Here is a 22,853-nt window from a genome sequence, read left to right on the forward strand (position 1 = left end):
TCTCCAGAAGCAGGCCTATTTTCATTGAGTGTGGGCCAAGCAGAAACACTTATGTTCTATTCGGCTCCCGAGAGCTGAGCCCAGTACTGCAGATGAGAAACCTGCGTGCCGCTGCTACACAGCACCGTACCACAACTATCCTTTGCCTCGTTCCAAAAACTCTTTGAAAACTCAGAAGATGCATTAAGGAAGATGCAAAAGGTGACATCTTACAGAAGTTTGACAAAGAGTTTCCGGGCAGGGAGAGGTACAGAGTTCTGACTAGGGGAGAAGCCAAGGTATAAGCAATTGATGGGAAAGTGTAAATAGCTCTGGAGTGCCCCTTTCTCTCCTGCGTCATTTTGGAAGAGGAGCAGCAGAAACTGGAGGCTGCTTTGTTCACAACAAAAAATATTTGGGATTACATTTTTTACACTGAAATTCAACAACTGTGGGAAGACCCCCTTCCATGCATAAATCACATACAGGCGGTCGGCAATATTACGACTACAGGTGTTATGGATAAAGTGTGCAACATTAATGCACCAATTGGGCTACATGGGTAAAGATAGAAAGAGTATATATAGAGTATATATATATCTATATATACTGTATATAGATACAGATATAAACTTTATTCATCCCCTTGGGTAAATTCATGTTCACAATTTTCTTTTTCTACATCAAAGTGCAATCTGGCGATCAGCATTGCATATAATATAATTTGTTTGGGAGACCTGCGGTAAATAAACCAGGAGCATTCACATTGAAGATTGGCTGTACGTCTTTATTACAGTAAATCCTTGTACCTGTGTAATAGCTCATGTCTTTTGCCTCCTTTTCGGTTTCCAGGTTGTGATTGAGAAATAGATGTTTTTGTTCAGTTAGTAAGTTAGAATACATACAGTAGAACATGAAGTGTAAAAAAAAAGGATCATTTGCTGAAGGGATCAATAAAGTGTTATAATCCATTTCCTCTCATCAGCGTCGTTACTCTAGTTTCACCGATCGCCAGAGGTTTATGTCTACAGCAAAAGGATTTTTGGGTTCGCTGAATCTGCAACATCCTTTCCTCCTAAACAGTGGTGATCAGAGTCTCTCCAAGAGGCAGAATAAATTACAGCCTCTGGGAGTTACAAAATGGAAAACACCCCCAAGAGATTAATCATCCCTAACTTTTGCAATCTCCAAACGACATAGCCATTCACGGGGAGAAGTTTAAGGCTCACCAGATTGAAAAATACAGTGAAAACTCCTGTGTCAGCCTCTGCTCTACTTCCTTTGGCTCTGTGTACCAGCCTTTACAGAGACTTTGATATGAAAAGGCCATTTCACAAATGGGCGCTTTATCTCCAGTGATCAATTCCCCGGCCTCCCAGTCGTACCTCGGCTAGTGTGTTAGGGGTGTGTGGCAGATGCATTTGTTTGAGTTTTGTCTGAATGCGGGTGAGATGAAGTCGCTGAAAGACGAATTCATGAGAGGATAACCCCTGACAAAGTTCCTTATTCAACGGGAGTTGTTTTTGCTGCTGTCAGCGTAGTCAAAGAATACGTTCGTCAGCAAATCTGACAACCCAAACAAAGGATACTCTTACTTCCTCTTAGATCATTTTCAATATCAATTTATTTGGGTTTTTAATCTTTTTTTTATTTCGCATCAGCTTTGTTTGCCATGATTGCTTACAGCCGATTTGACAGAATTGTAGACTTATTGAACTCAGATTTCAGTCATGGCCATGTTGGGGCTGCATGGGGACACCTCAAGTCTCATGGACACTATGATCAAATACAAGCAATAATCTTGAGGCCCCTTCCCAGTGTCCTAACACCACCTGTGAATACAGAATCAGTTCCACGTTTTATTGCAGAAGCAGAACTGTGTTAAAAGTAGATCCTGCTGTGTATTTTTGTACTCAGACCTCGCCTCATACCAGACACATGACCTTTATGCCCCAGTCCTGAAGTTCACACACTCCTGCACTGACCAGCTGGTGTGTTTAGGTCATGTACAGTATGCGAGCAGATGCACCATGCAGTCCAGATCTGGTTCTCATTAAATTATTGATATACAAGTGGATCCGCTGTAAATCTAACGCATAATAAAAAAAATATTGCAAGTGAATCCCGTTGTACAATTTCTGTTATAGAATCATTTCACGCTGCTGCACAACAGCTGCAGTCTATCCCCATGAGGAATCGCGCGGAAAGAAAATCAACATGTGCTTTCACTAAATGGTCTTAAATATTAGTCTTTAGCATGACAACACATTGTTTCAGTTCTGTTATGTTTACAGAAATAGAGAGTCCTGCCCTCTTCTCACACTCACATCACTTTAGTCATAGTGGGTGCAGAGAGCATGGAAGAAAAACTGTGTGAAAGAGTTTAACAAAGAATGAAAATCTGATTTGATACTTACCTGTTTCTGTTTCTGGTATGCCTTTAGAGATCAGGAATGGCAACCTAAAGAGCATCCTGGGCCTCTTCTTCATCCTGTCACGCTACAAGCAGCAGCAGCAGCAGCAGCAGCAGTACTACCAGTCCCTGGTGGAGCTCAGCCAGCAGACCAGCAGCACGACGCCAGCCGCCAGCAGCCTAAAGACACAGGAGATGCAGTCCAGGTATGTGCATTCTCCACACGGGCGCAACGCTTGGTGTTGGTGCGGGTCTAATTGGGGGCAGAGGTGGTCCAGAGGTTACAGAAGCAAACCAGTGTGGCTGGTTTGAATTACTGGAGTTGTTATTTTTCTGAGTGATTTATCGATTCTGACTGGTTAATTGGGTCCAGTTAAAGCTTTTCTAAACAGGAAATGGATTGGATATGAGTACGTCTCAGTGGTGTTGAACATAAATTACAGCCCTTATGGAATATGTTTTTCATTAAAACCAGTGGGGACTTTGGCTGCATCAGCTCCTCAAAGATGTTTTGACAGGGACGATTCAGGGCGCCAGGTTAAATCTAACTGCGATACTGACATACATTTTTAATGCGGTGCTTGGGTTGTAGCCTCAGATTGCTTCAGACGTTAAAACCTGACTGCTTTTGGATATTTAATCATGAGATTGATATGGGTATTTAAGATGACATATGTGTATTAGCTACATAAATATATGACACAAACATATGAAATATGAATACAATCACTTAAATGTGGTTATAAAAGGCATAGTCAGTCAACTAACATTATTATGAAAAGTGACAACAGAAAATGAAATATAAATTATACATTCTTTATTTAAATTAAATAAGAAAATAAACCTTTAATATCCACAAAATATGCATATACACCAATACTGACCTATATGATATCAAAGCTCTCTTACATGACAAATTCACTATTCAACACAAAGGCTGACGGTTATTGGTAATGCTGGATTTGTGTGAAATCTTTACAATAAAAAAAATCAAAAATAACCAAAACTGACCAAAATGCTTCTTGATGAAGGCAGTGAGTATTCTACTTCTGGTCACAGGCTTATAACATTCGTTTTCAGTAGAAACACAACGTGAGATGAAGACATTAATAGTAGACGTTCCAGCACACGGCTAAGCAGTGATAAGTAGTAGAAGCAAAGAAAGAGTCTGGACCTATGTGATGTAAATAGACAGAGCAGACCTCAGAGGAGCATCTAAAGGCGGGCCTGACATGCCACACATGGACAGCATTCCCCCTCCACAGCCAGATCAAGTTACTGCACGGCCGCTGAATTTGGCCTTGCTGTGTGTGTGTGTATAAAATCAGCGCTGTTACTTAGTCCCGGCGCTTCGGGAGAGGGCACGTGAGTAAAATGATATTGTCGAGAACGCCGGCTTCCAGTGGCGGTGCTGGGTGGGAGAGATTAGGCAGGGGGTGAGGGGAGGTGGGGCAGTAGGAGCACAGCTGCTTCCCATTCCCACCCTCCTGCTCCCCCCCCCCCCCCCCAACAACAGGTGTAGAAGACCCACTCACACGTCTTCTTAACGTTAAAAATCCCAAAGACGAAGGCACCGCATCAGTTCAACAATACAGCGACATATACGTTTCAGTTTTACAGCCGTTGCTTTTACTGTGCAGTGTTTGAAGGACAGAAGCCTTGAAGGAGGAGGTCTTCTTTAAAGACCACCAGTGTGAAGTCGGCTACAGACACTCCGCCATCCCTATCCACAGTCCCAGTAATATCTCACTCCCCCGGGCTGATAAGTTAATCACCTCTGAATGCTGAAGGCCACCGTGGAGGTCAGAGGATCAGCCAGTGTCTGTCAGTGATAAAGTAAGCCATTAATCTGTGTGGTTTGGGACACATCTAGGCTACTTAGCTGAGGGGAGAGTCTGGGAGAAGCTCAAGAAAATCTAGGGATAGATTATAGAAAATTTTGCAGGTTGTTTCGAGAGCAGTTGTTGGTCCTGTTTGGCACAGACAAGCCTCCTTATTCTTGATTAATTTGTGTGTGTATTTGTGGTGCAGGTGAGCATTGAAGATAGAATGAGCCATCACGAATGCGATTGTTTACATGGTCAGGACCTGAAACACTCATGTGCAGTCAAGACTTTAGTTTCCAAGAAGGAAGTTAAAAAAATGTTGCAATGGATGGAAACGAGGCAAAAATTATACATTGTCAGGTATACAAGCTTTTGCTTTCTGCAGCATCCTCGATGTCATCATATTTTAAGGTGGACATGGAGGATAGTACTATGAGAGAGTATAGGAGAGTAATCGCTGCAGTTTGGGCTCGTGAGGCAGTGATCTTTAGTTCACAGGAATGCCGGGATTCATTGATTATCTACGCCAAATGTGGACAAAGTAGAAGACAAAGTCTCATGCCGTGATGATGTCGCATGTGAAGTGTGAATGATTGTTGGAATGCCAGGAATGCCAAGTTATGTTTATTCCAGAGGCTTGTTGTGAGACAAAGTAACACAAATGTAATAGCTTATTCATAGTTCAGTTTTAATGGGCTGGTGTGTGCAGACTCATTTTTCTTTCACCCTCACATTGTAAGATACTAAAATGTTATCTGCTCTATTCACAAATATCTCTTTATAATTTTAATTTGCTGCCATGATGAATTCCTGTAAAGCTCTAGCCGACCTCGACAATCAAGTTTATCTGCAAAACTTCATTAAATGCAGAGTAACCCAGAACAATGGGTGTTTTAAATAAAAAATGATATCCCCTTTTATAAGCAGCAAATTGTCTGTCTCTGACACACACACACACACACACACACATACACTAATTTGGCCTACTGCACATTTACAGTACAGTTGTGCCATGCGGTGCTTTCTATAGACAGCACCTGCTGGCCTCACTGGTGTCTCTGGGGCAGGGGATGGGATATATGTGTGTGTCTGTATCTGCGCGTGTGTGTCAGTGGGGAACTCCCCATTGGACAGAGTGCGACAGCCAGGAGCCACGGGAGGTTTTCTGCACTGTAGAAGGCAAGGGTACATGGGCTAGACTGGGCACACCAAAGCCTTCCTCTTTAATTCATCATGTCCCGGGGCGAACAGCCTGACCCCCTGATCTGGCGCTCGTCACGCCTGCCCACTGCTGTGTCTCGCGACAGGAAGAGTCGCTTGCCTTATGGGAGAGCCTACAGCCTGGCCAAGCCCAACTCTTCTCCTAGGTACAGTTTTAGCTTGTGTGGTGTGTGTGTGTGTGTGTGTGTGTGGTAGTGTCAAGGCGACATAGATTTGATCTTGCTGGAAAACACAAGATGGATGGACGATGGATCAATCATATCGTTATCGGAGATTATCACAAACGACGGATTGGTCTTTTTTATTTTTCTAGGTTTAGTAGATTGATTGATAAAAGCTAATGGCTCTCTTTTTATGCATAGTTTGATAATTTAGGTAGGTACAGTCCATTTGAATCTGTACAATACAATACTACTCTTGAGTTAAGTTGATTTAACCCGTAGTCTGTCCCTGTGCACACTAGTAATGCAGAATAGATGCAGGACAGCTCCTTGACAGGTGGACAGGTTTACAGCGCAGCGTCAGCGTTAGACACTACATAGGCTGTCAGATGTGCGCTTGCTGGCGATGTTGCGTGTGCTGTGTGTCTAGTGCCAAACGTGCAGGGCAGAGGTAAGGTCAGAACGCTTGTGCTAATTAAGCCTTTGAAAAGGCCTCTTTTTGATGGATCCCGCCTGGATGTGATGGGTTGGTACGACGTCTCATTACCTGCTTTCAAAACACCAGGCCCGAGTGGCGTCCATTTTGGGATCTCTTGTCTGACCTTAGCCGCTGTGGATATACCATCAGGCTGGAACTGATATTACTCACATTTAATGGGACAGCGTTGGCATCTAAAATGGCTCGCATGTGTGCCGCAGTGGCCCGGGCTATTAGACAGAGGCCCTGGTGATATATGTTGTATTCAATCAAACCTGACAGACTGAACCTCCCACTCCCTTTACTCTCTCCTCCACTCTTGTCTCCTGTGCTCATGTGTTCCCGTGTCTGTTTTTCCACGTGGAAACATCTTAAAAGTTGTGGGTTGGATAAGCTCTTCAGGCTGGAGACTCTGCAGCATCATCACCTTCATGTTTCAGTACAGTTGATAAAGAGGAGGAAGGTCACGACGGGTCTTAGGGTGGAAACATTCGTACAATAGGACTTTTTATTATTTAATACAACTTATTTATAAATTATAGATTATAATTTCACCCCTGAATTGAAGACTACTTTGCATTTGATGTCTGGAGCCTTCGTTGCTTTTAAGAATTAAAAAAGCAACAGAAGGAAATGGGATGAAATGTATGTCTTTCACAGTTTAGGCTGTGTAAGAGTGTACAAAACATACAAGCTCTTTGTAGGAGGTTTGGGAGGTTATTAAGGGTGTTGGATGGGTAAGGGCGCTATATTCAGATCATTAACTGGCTTGTCATGTATCATATACTTCATTTAAAACACCATATGAAGCTGCATCGTGCCGTAATGGGAAACCACCCTGAACCGGTCTCCTGAGCGATCTGCTGTCTGCTCCTGGAGCTAATTATCATATCACCACAACGTGCAAACCTCTGAGGCCGGTTAGCGATGCACTTTGGCTCGGCACCTCGTGGCAGCAGTCATGGCAGGAGTCAAAAGAAGGAAGAAGATGTAAGCACTGTCGAGAACAGGGGACTACACTATTAGTTCTGAGTTTCGTGTGTGTGTGTGTGTGTGTGTGTGTGTGTGTGTGTGTGTCTGTGAGACCTTCCCCCAACCAAACATAAGAAATCGTGAAGTCAAGTTTTCAAAGTCACATCTATGTATATTTTCCTTAAATGATGAAATGAAAGGCACCTTTGCAGACTTCCCACTAATAGCAGGATGAACAGATGTGATGACTGGAGTGCCTCATTCTGTCGGCCAGTATAGGTAGTTTATTGTCTTGTGTCCACTCACGCTCACCAACGCTTAGCTGTCAGACCACAACCACAAAACAGAGAACAAGTTCTTCCCCTTTGTCAGAAAAAGAAGGACTTCTAAATAGACTGGTGCCGTTTCCTCCGTCCTCTCGCTGAAGCAGCCTGACCGCTCAGAGAAGATTTACATTCTACTATGGAACCTGTTGTGATCTCTTATCAGCTTGTGGAAGGTATGCATAAGTGTTTTTGTTGTGGAATAGCAGCATCTCTAACGCGTCAAAATTGTAGTATTTCATAAGGGATAAGACAAAGGAAGTCATTGATAATTGCTAGTATTACTGTTGGCCATTTAAAAGAAAGCTTCAATTTGCTGATCCAGCTGTGGCTAAACTGAAAAGTACCCGAGTATAAATCATCCGTCTCTTGAATTTACCCCAGATATTTCCATCAATTTCAGTTATATTGGTCTGTTACACAGTAAATCAAAGTCAAAGGGTTCATATCAAGCATGCCACATATTACAGTAGCTGTGAGATGAGATCATAATCCAAAAATGTAAGCAAAAGCGACAATACTATAGTCATCACATTGCAATTTCCTATGTTTCATGAAAAGCCCATTTGTTCCCATTATAGACCAGGCTCAACTCAAAAGCAATGAATGTTTTATTTGTAGTTTAGATTTTACCTGGTTTTATTCACAGTGGTCCGGTGTGTGGGTGCTATACCAGCTGACCCCTTTCCTCATTGGCCAAAGGTAAAATGAGATACCAGGAATTCTTCAGGAAAACTGCTACTTGTAGTGAGTTTGTAGGATCCACCGCCCAGACATTCGGTCGGAGCGACTAAACTAAAAGCTTTCAATAGAGGCTCTGTACTCAGCTGATGACAAGCAGTGAGACACATTCACATGGTTTGCGAGTCACACATTCATACGGTGTACGGTTACACGCACGCAGGAATATTCATCAGCCTTGGCATCTGGTTTTCCACCTTTTGTTGTTTCCAGGGGTAATTAAAGGCATCTCTTTGTTCATCAAGCTTCGTTTTGTTACTTTCCCCCCGCCGCCGTGAACGGAGAGGGCGGCCTAGGACAAGCCAGCGATAATTCCCGTCTCCATGCATGACTAAGAGTGAGTGTTGGGGGATAAAGCGTGACTGGTGCTGTGGGCATTTCCTTTACCTCGTGTGTTGTGTTTTTGGGGCTTTCTTCTAACGGTGCCACCGCAAAATTGATTGTGAAAGTTTTCAAGCTGTTTTAGGTCATATAAATGGATTTAGGGATATTAAAGGCTTAGTCATGAGGATGCGGTAATGAACATGTGTCGGCCCTCGTGCGAAAAATGCTCTTTTGCTCTCTTCATCTGTTTGAATGCCCTCGTGTTACTCGCATTAAAAGAATTAGAAATTGGAAAATTCCAGGAAGACACTGGTCTCATTTCTCTGCCTGTGTAACCAACTTTTCGCCGTCGTCTCTGCTCTTTCCTCAGTCTCACGGCACGATATGCAAGTCCTCCGGGCCACAGTGGAATAGGGACACCACAGAAGAAGAACACAAGGTAAAATTATTTTCATTTGAACAGTAAAGTAAAAAAGCACTATCATTTCACGTGTCATTAAGAAATCTGTGCTTATTTGCGAGCACAAATGCGAGTGCATGTTCGTCCTTTATGGGTGATGTTTACGCGCATTTGTGATAATCTGTTAGCACCACCAGAAGGTCAGAGAGCAAGGTCAGCTCGGGAACAGCTGGTTGGAATTCAGTCTTTGCTGTAGATGTTTGCAGCAAGTGGTCGATTTTGTCAACATAGCAGCGTGAATGCAAGTGTCTTAACATTTAAACAAACCATTCTACAGTTTTGTTGCTTACCCTCACTTTTACAGTGTAATATATCATGTGGTATAAGTTGAACACGGTTAAAGTTGCAAACCCACATCCAGTAAAACAAACTTGTTACTCCTGATCTGCTCTTGATTAGTCCATTAGTACACTGGAAACATACAGTGAGACTTGCACAGAGACTGTCCAGTTAAATGACTCCACCAGGCGCTCATTACATCACAGTTACCAACCAGCATCTCCACTGACCCAGGATTACTGGACGTGGTTGTTATCTTCTTCTATACTTTGACACTAAAGACACTAAAACGAGGCTTGACTCGTGTAAGCACGATTTCTAGGAAGTGTAACACATAAACACCACAGCACCGGGTCATTACAAGCACAGAGATCACCATAATCTGAAAAGATGGAGACCTCAAATTACCACTTTAAAGGATTCACACAGTTGCTCCGTGCTTTTGAAAGCTTCCATGCGTGTGTTTGGTCCACTGCTTTTTTTAGTGCTTGTGTAGCGTTGTTCGCAATGTTGTTGCCTCCGGGGAACTGCCCTTTAACGCATTGTGGCAAAGACGCCGCCGCTAAATATGCTAACAGATGCTATAACAATGCTTTCAGTGTAGCCATGCACAAGATCAACCAATGTAAAGGACACACACACACAACACATACTATATGTGCACTGACATTCACGCCCCCACACTAATAAGGCCATGCAGAAACATACACATAACCTTCTTTCACACACAAAATGTATATACAGTACATACACCCACATCTAAGTACATTTGTCTGACGCTTGCAGCGTTTGTTCCTGATCATTGGGTGGGTGGGAGTGGGGGGGGGGGGGGGACCTGTGTGTTGGCAAAAAAAATTCTCTCCAGCCGCCACTGAGCAATGGCGAAAATGCTGCAGACAGCAGCGACATCCCGAAGGGGTGATATCCTGCCCTCTTTCATCGCTGACAACGACCCCTGCTGCTCTTACATTGCCGAAATAGCATTTTAATGCCCCACCCCCCCTCCCCCCACACAAACACACACACACACACACGCACAACACACACACACAATATCCAAACAGCCAGACAGCCATTATTAAAATCAGGAAGAGGTTACAGCTGTACCATGCTGCCATCTGATTTGTATTCACACAAGAGAAGTTATTTAAATCAGGAGTTAGTGTGTTTGCTCCCAAGCCTTAAGTAAGAAAACTTTGAGATAAGACAGCAACCCTGAAGGTGCTGGAATGTGAGTGTCATCAGGTGTTCAACTCATTTGCCAGTGGTGAGAGTCCAGAGTGTTGCATTTTTTTATTTTCTTATCTAAGCTCACAGTGTTCACTCTGTTCTTTTGCTGGGATTTCTGCTCTCCGGTGAACAAACAGCTGAGTATGAGCGTCAGTCAGCCATTCTCCCCTCTGTGCATTTTGTTATGCTTCTCCTTCCAAGTCCGAGTAACTGGTGGGTATTCGGTGTCAACATCCATCTTCTTATACATTTGTGCACCTCTCACAGCGGATTGCTTGCGTTGCTGCAGTTGGTTCACATTTCATTCTCCGTCCTGATGAACCGCAGTGCAGTTTTTCTTCGATAAAGGAAGCAACAGAGAGTTTTTTCAGGCATCGCATTGCTGTTTTTGCTGCACTATGAATACAGAAATGCACTATATTGGCACTATAATCAATTCCTGCACTAAATCACATACCATTCGACTCAATGCTACCTTTGAGTAGCCTTTTAAGTTCATTGTCTTTGCAGCAGGGGGCAATGTTTGACAGCCGCCGGCCACACGCCAGCTTGCGGTATCCCTTCACCATTTTAATGAGCCTGAAGTGGCTTTGCCCTGAAGGCGCCAGACACGCCACTCCAGATGCCTCGCACACAAGCGAACAAGAAAGATTCTGTAGGCGTTATTCTAGAAGTAGGTTTGAATCCCCAGACTGGCTTGTAGAAAACTCTCGCACAAACTTTCTTATGCTCGTCACGCCTGCGTTTACGTGCTGATCCTGTGTTTTTTATAGACGGAATGAGGCTGTATGTGCGTATCCTTCAGCCTGTGATTGACAGGCTGGATAATATGTTTAGCCAGCCCCTCTCTTTTTCACCTCTCCCTAAAAATATCCACCAGCGGGCTACAGATCCCCTCTGTGTCATCAGATGTACTCTCCCAAAGTCCATCCTGAAACACACACACACACTGGCCTGGATTTATATCACATTCTCCTCAGTCGAATTTTGCATATGTATTATCAAACGTGCATTTGATAAGATGAAAGGATTTCATGATAAAAGGGACTTGCTGAACCGCCTCCATCTCACTCACCCTCATTTTTCCCGTTGTTTAGCTCTTATTTTCTCCATCTGGCTTTTGTGTTTCTCCCAATTTATTCTATTTTCTTTGTTCTGTCTTTAACTTTTCTCTCCTACTCCCTTTCACAAGGTAGATACTGTTGTTAGTGCCTGCGAGTGTGAGTGTGTGTGTGTGTGTGTGTGTGTGTGTGTGTGTGTGTGTGTGTGTGTGTGTGTGTGTGTGTGTGTGTGTGTGTGTGTGGAGGTCATGGAGTTTTTCAGGCGTGTGAGATATTTTGAACGTGCCATTGGTATTCTCTCTCTCTCTCTCTCCCTCTTCTTTCTCTCATCCCGCCTCTCTTTCTTTCTCTTTGGTTTGTTATTTGGTTGCCGCTGTGCTGCCCCATCTGTTTGAGTCCAGTGGCTGTCAGCCTGGGCTCTGGGCTGAAGGCCACCTTTGGCTGCAGCGCAGTGCAATTACTCAGGCGGCGCACCGTGTTGTACCTCTCAGGCCTGGATCAGCATCACTAAACACTCAAATGTCAGCCAGGAGAACAACAGTAGGACCGAGCATGGAGCAAATGACACAGCATGTAGTCGCGGGGTAAACTAGCCTGGGTAAATTACTTCAATTTCTGAAAATATGAAAGAGCTGAGCTGACACTGTTTCCTGATTTGAGTCTTTGCACTTGACTGTGTTCAATTTACTGAATAAAACAATGTTTGCTCAGCATATGAACCGACTACACACTGTGCATATCCTGTTACCGCTTTGTGGTATTTTTCAAAAAGCAAACGTATTTTTGCAATTAGGTCCACTTTAGGTTTGTCTGCTGCCATCAAAGTGCTGAATGTGACTGCATGGTTCTGGTTTCATAACTCTGCAGGTGGATTTCACTCCATATCAGCTTGTGGAAGTGGTTTTCCCAGCAGATAGAAACATGTGCAACCTTTAGAAAGAAACTGGGAGCATCGCTTTTGGTCATTAGATGTTTATATTGCTATGTCTTATCTGCGAGAACTTTACATAGAAGTGCATTTGGGTTCTGTGAATTGAGCTTAGTTTTGCTATTTGAATTAGTGTACTTGTTGAATCTAGGATTTTTTATAGGAACACATTTTACAGTTTCCCATGTTTTTTGAAACACTTGCAATGTTTTAATGTGCAGAACAAACCCATTGATCCACTTTGATCTCCCCCCTTGCTGCAGCACTGCTATGCACACTGAGTGAATCAGGAAGTTTCCTTTTTTGGGGACGTGTGTAACCTTGTGTGTTACATAGTGATGTCAATATATCAATGAGTTGGACTACTGAGATCTGAAGCTTTCAGGCCAGAAGTTCTATATGCACAAAGCTACATGTTTGATCCACACTTTTTACTCTATGCCTCTATAGAATAAAGTGGAATATAGTGAGAGTCACAAGGGCAGATCACCAGCTTTTGATTCTGCTACTGTATTGACCTACATTTAAAACTGAGTTAAAGGAAAACTTCAAACATATAGAAGGCCAAGTGCTGCTCCTTCTCCCCATGCATCAATCCTTGGCTTTCTTTAGATGTTGTGGGTTGCCCCGGCGTTGACCGGCGCTCTCCGTCATACATGGAATTACTGTGACAAATAGAACATTGACCTGTTTTGATGTTCTTGCAGAACTGAACTTTATTCTACTCCCAGATGAAGTTCATCATGGCTGTTTGTGTGCCAAAGGAATGAAGCAGTCAAGAGGAGGATTTATTTGAATGTACTGGATATCCATCTGAGCTGTTTGTTTGTTTGCTTTTTTATTTAAGAATTGATAATGTAACATACAAAATTATACAATACAACGTATAAAATCTTTTATTTCTGTCAAGCATTCTTGACCGTTTCAGAATTGCACCCCTGCAAAATCTTCCCCTCCGACATCTCGGCTCCATCTGTGACATAGACACGAGTGACATATCCAGCGTAGCAAATCGATTATCTTAATAGAGGACATCATGACAGCTCTCGGGCAAAGAAACAGGAGTTCGCCAAGTTGTTCCGAGTCTGTTCAAGTTATTTTCTCTCAGAATGCTCATAGCTGAAACTACAAATTTAATCAGCAAACAACCACAACTTTCTGCACAAGTCCTAATTCTCCTCCAGCATTAGAGTTGAGACTTAACACCCATTCATTTCATTTTGTGTACATCCCTGTAGTGAGAATGGGACTGATTGATGTATTTGCTGTTTTCCTTATCTTTTTATAGCTTGTCAGACATGGATTTTGATGATAGCCTGGATACAATCTTATCTCTCAGTGCAAACCGGAGTTCTAAACAGACAGTGGTGCATTATAAGCACAGTACCTTTAGGCCAGCTATGGAACGTTCAGTTACCTTTCCTCAGCACATATTTATTTCAAACTTTAGTGCATAAACTTTTGAATGTTGGAGTTAGACATCATGACCAACTCTCTTTGCGCCCCTTCCCCTACAGGCTACCGGGGCCCTCCAGGGTACCTGCTGCAGGCAGCGGGGCCTCCAGGAGCCCCGGCTCCTCCAATCTCAACCGCCGCAGCCAGAGCTTCAACAGCATCGACAAGAGCAAACCTCTCCAGTATGCCAGTGGCAACGACAGAGGTAAGAGGCGTTTACTGTACATTATACTCATCTTTATTGTCTTTTAGAAATGGGCTAAGATGGCAGATGATGCCATGGTAACTGCCACTCGACAAGTTCTTAATGGCCACAAACTACTTACAGCTGTGGCATTCTTCCTGTGACTATATTGTGTTGATGGTGCATGTGTTCAGACTGAAGCATTGTAAAGGAGAATGTCAGGGTGGCGTGTAAATGAATAACAGAATGACCCAAAAAGCAAGAAACTTAGTCAGAATCTAAACCTTAAAAGAAAAAAGTGGTAGTCATGTTCGATAAATCCCACAAATACTGATCAAACTAAAGCAGATTTGCAGGGAGAAATAGGATTAGGTAACATTCCTAATCTCATGTTATGCAATCAGAGGCTACAGGAAACATTTGCTGAAGGTTCTTTCATACTTTCTTCCTTCCTGGACTGTGGATTATTAAATTCATTATGTCAATAAAGACACGGCATGTAGTTTTTCATTAGCTCGGGTAGACTGTGGCCTTTAGATGAACAACACACCAGATTTGATGCTGCATTTATTCCTAAAATAAAATAATTGTCATTTTCCAAGCGATTTGAGGTGTTCAGGTTACTGTGCTTAAACTGGCACCGTCATGAATGTGCTTTGTACAGTCATACTGTAGTTGGAGGGCTGTGGTTGCCTTCTCCTTCCCAGCCACTTGATGGCACCACTGATTCAGATAGTGGCGTACATGTCTGCTGACAAGCTCTGCTGAATCATTCCCAGCTCAGCAGACCATGTCTCACTGTGGCCCAGGGTTTAACTGTTGACTAGAGAGAATGATGTATACAGATGAGCGAGGGAGAGGAGCAGTATGATGTGAAGGATGCACGCAGAACAAAGGTGCGTCAGACATGCAGAGCAGTGAAAGCCCTCAGCAGCAACTCTCTCTGTCTGATTTCTGAGTCCAACGTGTGTTACTTGGCGACGGTCTTTTGGTTAAGACTCCTCTCTTAACCCACATTCACCTCAGCTTATTAAGGGAGGTGACATTTGGACGAGAGCAGACAGGGAGTTTGAGGGAGAAGAAATAATGACTGAACTGACAAACCTGAATAAATATTTCCTATTTAATTTTGAATATGTTATAACCGACTTACAATTTTAATACCTTAGGTTTACATGGTAGCATTTGCAGGCCAGTCCCTTACATCAGTTGATGATTTCTTAAGGTTCTTCATTCAATATCGCCTAAATACAGAGTAGCAGTCAGTAAAAAGATGTTGTTTAAATAGATGTTGTTTAAAGGTGGCTAAATATTAGTATCTGTTTTGGAAGTGAAAATCAAATGTCAGCATTCAGCCTTTTTGTCTTCTTCTGGACTCATCACCCTTAGCTGGTCAGTCCTGCTCCAAGACAGAACCTTGTGTATCTTGTGCAGAGATGAAACATAGGGTGCCCAGGCCTCACTGCAGGGCAGATGAAACTGTGTTTTGGTCCAAAGTAAAAGAAGGAAAATCAATTATGGGGGAAATGTCAGCGATGCAGCAAAAGGCAGGTAGCACAGAGCGTAGAAGGTGCCAGAAGTCATTTTGTACATCTTGAGTTTACTTTCTCTGCTACAGTTACATTCCTTTTCCTCCAGTTGCTTTGTTGTAGATGTTTTTGTCCATTTTGTATCTGCAATCTTAATATTTATTCCAGCCCAGTGAGATTGTTCGCCTACCTAGTTTCTTGCTTTGCTTTCGTAAAACATACTTTCATATCAGAGCCAGCTTACCAAACTCATGGCCAGAAATTACCTGTTTTCACTTAGTTGGCATGTGGTGCTGCTGCAAGGTTGAACAGAAGTAAGTCATTATGCGTTTTGCACATTAAAGAATTGCAAGAGTTTTAAAATAGATGCCTAACTCACAATAATAATATGGAAATCTGTGCAATCTGTCCCCTTTAAATTATTTGAGCTGTGCTCGAAGCGCAGAGGCAGAATTGTATTCTCCTTGTTGCTATGCGACTATCTAATTATCTTTAGTAGCTGACCTAAAGTGAGAAATAGCATAAATTAGACGAAAATCTAAACGGAGAAAGTAAATTAGTGATGTGCTCGCGGTCCTCGACAAGGATGAGGAGGTGATTCTAGAAGAGGAAGATGCTGTGAAAGCTGACATTACTCACAGGGAAAGTGGAGAGATGCTGACTTCCCCTGGCTTAGAGCTCATTTATTATGTCTGACAGTGATGTAATGTGCAGAGCAGCTTCATTTGACACATGTTCAGCGTGGAGTGTCACAAAACACATCACATCCTAAATGACTCATACAGTTTGGAGGAGAAACACCAAAGTGTGTGTGCATCTCCTTCACACCCGGTGCAATTAGAATTCTTAGAGCCAGCAGGGCTTGGAAAGTGTGTATGTCTGAGTGTGTTTGTTTCAAACAAGCATGCGACTCACATGAATCCAGGCATTCACACTTGTGTTTCTGTGTATCATGTGGCACATAGTTGCAAACAGTACGAGTGTGAATGTCTGTTAGTCGAGGGTCCGCCGCCGCCCTAAAGGAGTGACATTTCATTCTTCGGCCACCGAGGCAAAAAAAAGAAAGAGGAGTCTGTTCCCATGGTAACGGCAAGTCACTTCACAGTGAAAAGTGTGGCGGCGCTGAGAAGCTGCCTCAGGAGGGGAAGGTGGGTGGGTTTGGGAAGGGTGTCTCTAAAGACGGAGTTAATTGACTGGACACACACAGAAAGCCAGAATCCCACCATCACTTCTAACCTCAAACGGCCTCAAGAACCACTGTGCCATCTCTGAAAATAGGGATCATTCACAGGACACACACACTCGCAAAGCCATACACACGTTGATGCTGTCTCATCAACATTCATAATGGCATCTGGTTGCCCAGATACAAAGACAAAATGAGGGGGTCATTACTTCACACAAATTGGCACTGACGCCTGACACGCTGGAGATCTGTCTTTTGTTGCCCAGCAGCCGCCCTCACACTCCGTCACACCTCCACATATGCACAAATGATATTACAGAACAATCACTAATGAGTCCGCAATAACCTTATTAGCCTCGTTGGTTTATTCACAACATTATAAAGTTTCTGAGTTGTTGGCTCACTTCTGTAGGGCATTTGGAAATGGTGAATGAACCTCATGGTATATACAGTACAAAACAACAATTCCGCCCTATACAGTCTTTCCCTCAGTGACTGGATTTATGTTCTGTGACCTGTTATGGCTCCGTGTTTTCCTTTCCGCCAAGTATTCAAGTATTCATTGTCATCATTAGGATTAGCAGCAGCAATAGATGTTCTGTATTTGTAGTAGTAAAAGGAGTATTGTTATATAACATCTGCTGCCTTTTTAGCATGTCCACACATTTTAATAGCAGAGCAAGTAAACCAGCTGGATTCATTCTCTACACACACCACACACACAACTGGGGTGTTTGCATGTGTGGTATGAATGTTTGAGCAGGTTGAGGTGTCTTGGCCCCTGTCACAGCTGAATCTTAACCCCCCTCTGCCTGGCTGGAGGGGCTTTACGCTGCAGGAAGGAAGCGATTCAAAACCAGCTGAACCCTGCTCACAGTGCAGACTGACAAACAGCCAAGGACTCAGACTGATGGCACATAACATCACGCTGTCACCGTGTCTGTCTCCCTCTTTGTCTCTCTCCCTCTCCCGTGCTTTTTTCTTTCTTTATCTCCTTTCCTATCTCTTTGAATCAGCCTCAAATGCCAATCCAGAGCTGCATGCGTCCCTTTGTTTGTTGTGTCTTCTTTCTTTCTCAGTTCTAAGTGGCAGATACTTAGTTGTCAGGGGATGTATGCATATGTTGTAGGCATGTGTGTGTGTGTGAGAGTGAGTGTGTGTGTGCAAGGGAATCACAGAGGGAGGGTGACAAAGAGAAGTGATGAAGGTTTGATTAGCAACGAGACAAGAAAAGTGGGGTCGGTGTGAAGGTCAATGCTGCGCTGTCGACGCTTAAACGTTTCTTTTTCAGGCATGATGGATCTTAGCGTGCTGTGTGTGTGTGTATGTGTGTATGTGTGTGTGTGTGTTGTTGGCTCAGTGTGTCATGATCTTGTGGTGTGCATGCTTGCCAAGCACCATTTTCCTGAAATGTGGTACAAGTAAGCACTTTTCTGCTTTGGCAGGGCATACAAATGTCACGCAAAATAAAGCTTGAAATTGATAGTGAAGTTAAATACATTTGTAGCAGCAGACAAGCCTGTAGCATGAAAATATCATTACATAACACTGAAAAATTGACATTTAAACATATTGAACAGTTTGTAATACAAAACATTTTAATGTTACAAACAACACAGGCAGTACGGATGGGTGTAGACTTATTGTACTGTAATATGACTTCAAATCATTACTTCTGGCTAGTAAACACTCACTAGATGCTGAAATTGTCTCTACCAAAGGCTTGTCCTGTCAAGAAATCCTCAATTCATGTAAATACAGCCAGTGTTGGTGTAATTTCTTGTGTTGCCATGGCGCCAACATGGTGGCCCGTCCCTGTAACTGTTATTATCCACCCGCGTACATGCTGTGACAGGCCTCTATAGAAGTATAAAATGGGCTGAAAGTCTGAAACTGGAAGGCATATTCTAGCACACACTCCTCAGAACACCAGTGAGGATGGAATATGTGGATTAAGTTGTGTTACTCATTTCGCTTTCACAGAGCTCAGAAGTGTGTATCACCATAGAGGAGGCAGCCGGTATTAAGTTGTGACTTCTGGATATAGTAGGATATAGTTTCTCTTTACCCCAAACTTCCTAGAATTATTTGTAGCCACTGTGCAAGATAAAATGTGGAATAAAATAGTTTTATTCCACAAGGTGATGAATAGCAGGTAGCTTCAGGCCTTGGCAGACCAACTAACGACATTTTTACATACTGCAGCTTATATATACTGTATTTCTGAATCTTTTTGCAATGAAACGTTTCCATGTGTTTTTCTACCCGTTGTCTGTGTCCTTGGTCTATACTCAGCAGGCAGTAAGCAATATGACTAACAATAAATCCAACAATAGAGTAATTAAACAATAACAGTGCAGGAAGTTCTGGAAGGCTTATTCAATAAAAGTATGAGATATCGCAACAACGAATCAGCGAATGAAGGAAATCAATAAAAAGCCTTATAGATGTGATCTGTAATATTCTCTTTCTCTCTGTCTCTCTCTCTCTCTATGGTTCAGAATCGGTGAGGGGCATCCCTGTGCCTGGTGGGATGAACGGGAGCGGCGGTTGTGGGACGGTTCCCACCAGCCTCAGTGGGCAGCAGCTGGCCTCTGCCATCCCCTCACCCACCTCCGGCAAGACCTGGCGCAGCAAATCCATGAATCTCAAGCACAGCGCCACCTCGTCCATGCTGGCCAGCCCCACACATTCGCCCTCGCCAACTCCCCCGCAGCAGGCCAGCGACGGCCTCAGGCCACCCGGAAGCGATGGATCAAAGTTAGCTTCGGGGGTCGGTGTCGGAGCGCTGCCCCAGAGGTCCATGTTGGAGAAGTTCCGTTTGATGAACCCTCGCTCGGCATCGCGTACGTCACCATCAGTGGCTGAGATGGCCCTGCAGGAGGAGGACGACCTGTCGGAGTACGGTGAGGACAGTTTGACGCCCCCGGGGTCGGTGTGCAGCAGCGGCAGTAGCAGTGCTACAGCGAAGCAAACATCTGCCAAGACCTCCACGTCCTCCCTCACTGCACCATCCAAGACTACATCTCCCCCCTCATCTTCATTTTCCAAGTCTTCTGCCAATGGCAACAGATCCATGTCCAAAGACAAGGAGGACAAAAGCAAGTCTGGTAAAACCTCCAAGGACACCTCTCCACCAAAAGAGGAGCGAGAGTCATCCGCTGACTCTGCAAAGAAGTCCTCCAAAATTGCTAGCCTCATCCCCAAGGGCGGGAAGCCATCATCGGGAAAGAAAGAGGGCAGCTCATCCTCGGCTTCCACCGGTATTCCAAAGCCAGGACTCAAAACTCCCTCCACTGCAACATCCAAGCCTCAGAGTCAAACCCAGACCCAATCCCAGGCTGCCTTAAACAGCAGCGGCAACCTGCGGGGAGGAGAGGGCGAGAAAGCCAAGCTGAGCAAAGGCGGGCAGCAGGGCGGGAGCCCCTACATACAGCGTTCCATCGGGGGCCTAGAGGGCAAGCGGACCAGCATGACCTCCTCAACCAGCACCTCAGCCTTGTCTGGGTCCAGTGGGGTCGGAGGTGGAGGAGTGCCAGCAGGGAACGGAGTAGTTCAACTCCCTCAGCAGCAGCAGCATAACCACCCCAATACTGCCACCGTGGCTCCGTTCATGTACAGGTGAGACTGACATGTCTTTGCAATCAATGTTCTTTTCAACATTCTCCTTTCTTTCAAGCTCTTTCAAAGACATCAAGCTAAACCTGCACACACACACACACCAAAAAGTCTTGGCGCACTCCCACTGATCAGCTGGCACCTCCCGTTGTGCATCTTTACTCTCGCCTCCACATCTCACAGTCATTACAGAACAAATTAACATCCAGTGCCTGACGCATGCCAAAGCCTTTTATTAGACTGTCTCATCTCATCTTTGACGTGGGAATCCAGACACTGGTGGCTTTGGAGAACCAATTCCCCTTCTCGCCATTCAGCCGGCGTTGTGTTAATGTGAGCTGCCAGTGTGTGTTTTCCTGACGTTAGAGCCATCCGAGGTGCAGCTGGTAGAAATGGATAGCAGGCTGGTTTTTCATGGTAATCCGGGCGGGGGAAAAAGCCATCGCAGCCAAAGTATGTGGTACGCTTTGTGCATGGAGAGAAACAGAGTTAGGAATCCCATTAAACAAGCTTTAATCCCAACTCCCCCCTCTCCCTCCCTTTGTTTACCTCCTCTGTTGTGCACAGTCATCCCTGCCACATCCTGTTGTGCCTGCATTGAGCATCAATTGCATGCATTTACTCCATGTTTAAAAAATACACTTCCTGGCAGTATAGTGTGTTACATGTTCTGACGTGTTCTGTGCAGACTCATTCGAACAGGTGTGGCCCAACATCTCTCCTCAGAGCGAAGAACCGCACACGTTTTTTTCCAGTGTTCATGTCACTAGTGCCAGCATTGCAGTAAATTAATTCATAAATATTACGAGTTTCAGGTTAAATGCCACTGCTAATAACTCATGCAATAAATAGAGTTCCTGCTGATTTGATACCCTGTAAAACAGTCACGTATTGGTGGTAATTCTAGCACTTTAACATCTGTTGGCCAGCATATCTGGCACACTTGGAGTGCGAATGTATTATTGTCTGTCAACACAGTATCCAATGAACGAACAAATTGCTTCTGACCTCCATTACACCGCCACTCTGTCCATTTAGATTCTGTCTGCTCTGGCCTCTTTCCTCTTTGTCTTCCGCTATAAGTGTTCCTCCTCCGTGTGTGCAGGCTCATAGAGTTGAAGTTGACTGACTTGAATCTGAAGACGTCCCACTGTGGTGTAATTTACAATAATTTCATGGCTAATTAGGCTTATTTTCTGTCGTTTTCTTTCTCTTTCTCTCCACCCATTTGACACGCACATGGAAGCATCAAAAAAAAGATTCTGCCTCAACTACATCATTCTTAAAATACATAGAAAACTGGTTCAAAGACAGAGGTTGCAATGGATACAGATTTTTAAAAGCAGCAGTCATTTTCTGCCCATATCCTCTTATTTTGCGTCCAAGCTGTGAATGTCTCACTGTGTTTCCACCGAGGTGAGGAAAGTTTGCAGGATGAATAAATAAAAAAAGCCTCTCACGCTCGTTGAAGTCACTGGCTGATTCTGCAGTTGCAATTTGAAGCCAAATTTTTATCTGCAGCTCTGCAGGTGGTGTTGGTGATGGAGGGAGGGGGGAGCATTCTCTTAGTGTGTGTCTGAGTGTGTGTCTTGAATAGGCATAAATGCTACAGCCTGCGCTTCCATTTGTCAGAGTTGCACAGCGTTGGTGCATGTGCCTCTCTTAGGTTTGTGTCACAGTCTTTGTCCGTTTCAGGGTTTTGTTTTGTGTGTGTTTGTGTGTGGGTCTGTATGCATGTATATGTGAGTGTATCACCAAATGTGTTTATCTATTTCATTGTGTTATGGTCGTGTGTGTGTGTGTGTGCGTCTGTGTGTGTGTGCCATTGTTTCACAAGGTATACTACATTCTGTACCCTTGTTTCTTTTCTTTGGATCAGTGAGCAGACTCTGGAGCGTGATTTGGCTTAGGTTTGAGATACTGAGGCAAATGTCCACAAACATATTTCACACACGCACGCACACGCACGCACACACACACACACACACACACACACACACACACACACACACACACACACACACACACACACACACACACACACACACACACACACAAGGCACTGATGCATTGGACCAGAGGAAAAACATTTCATCCAAGACTCTTGTCCCCTGAATCTCTGAGCCAAAACATCACAGAAACATGAAGATAACAGGAGGGGAAAGTACTGGCTGCTTTTAGAATCAAGTCTTATGATTCAGGACATTATATCCCTCCATAAACAATGACAACATCTGGTTGAGTCACCATCATATAAGCTTCTGAGTAAACAATCATTAACCTGTCTGTCAGCTAGAGTATGTCAGAGGAATGTGATGATATGTACTCGGGTCTCTTATTATTGACATGTTTTTGAGGGACAACTAGAAACGTATTTTCCCATTTATCACGCTGATAAGATAGAAAGACCAGAAAATGTTTTATCGTCAATGTTTATCTAGCCCTATCAACAATCAGGTGCAATTTAGCAATTTTATAGATAGAA

General features: G+C 43.8%; 1 protein-coding gene across 1 annotated transcript in view; it reads left to right on the top strand.

The window, feature by feature from the left end:
• nav3 (neuron navigator 3) overlaps nucleotides 1–22,853 on the top strand; it is a 144,763-nt gene that overhangs the window by 64,908 nt on the left and 57,002 nt on the right. Inside the window, exons 5-8 of the mRNA XM_076150703.1 lie at nucleotides 2,424–2,598; nucleotides 8,809–8,877; nucleotides 13,914–14,056; nucleotides 19,252–20,371. Of these exons, the coding sequence (XP_076006818.1) occupies nucleotides 2,424–2,598; nucleotides 8,809–8,877; nucleotides 13,914–14,056; nucleotides 19,252–20,371 (1,507 nt within the window). The remainder of the gene's footprint in view (nucleotides 1–2,423; nucleotides 2,599–8,808; nucleotides 8,878–13,913; nucleotides 14,057–19,251; nucleotides 20,372–22,853) is intronic.

Source organism: Genypterus blacodes, unplaced genomic scaffold, assembly GCF_046128005.1.
Source record: "Genypterus blacodes isolate CSIRO-AG114 ecotype Tasmania unplaced genomic scaffold, CSIRO-AGI_Gbla_v1 ptg000007l_1, whole genome shotgun sequence".
Classification (NCBI taxonomy): Eukaryota; Metazoa; Chordata; class Actinopteri; order Ophidiiformes; family Ophidiidae; genus Genypterus; species Genypterus blacodes.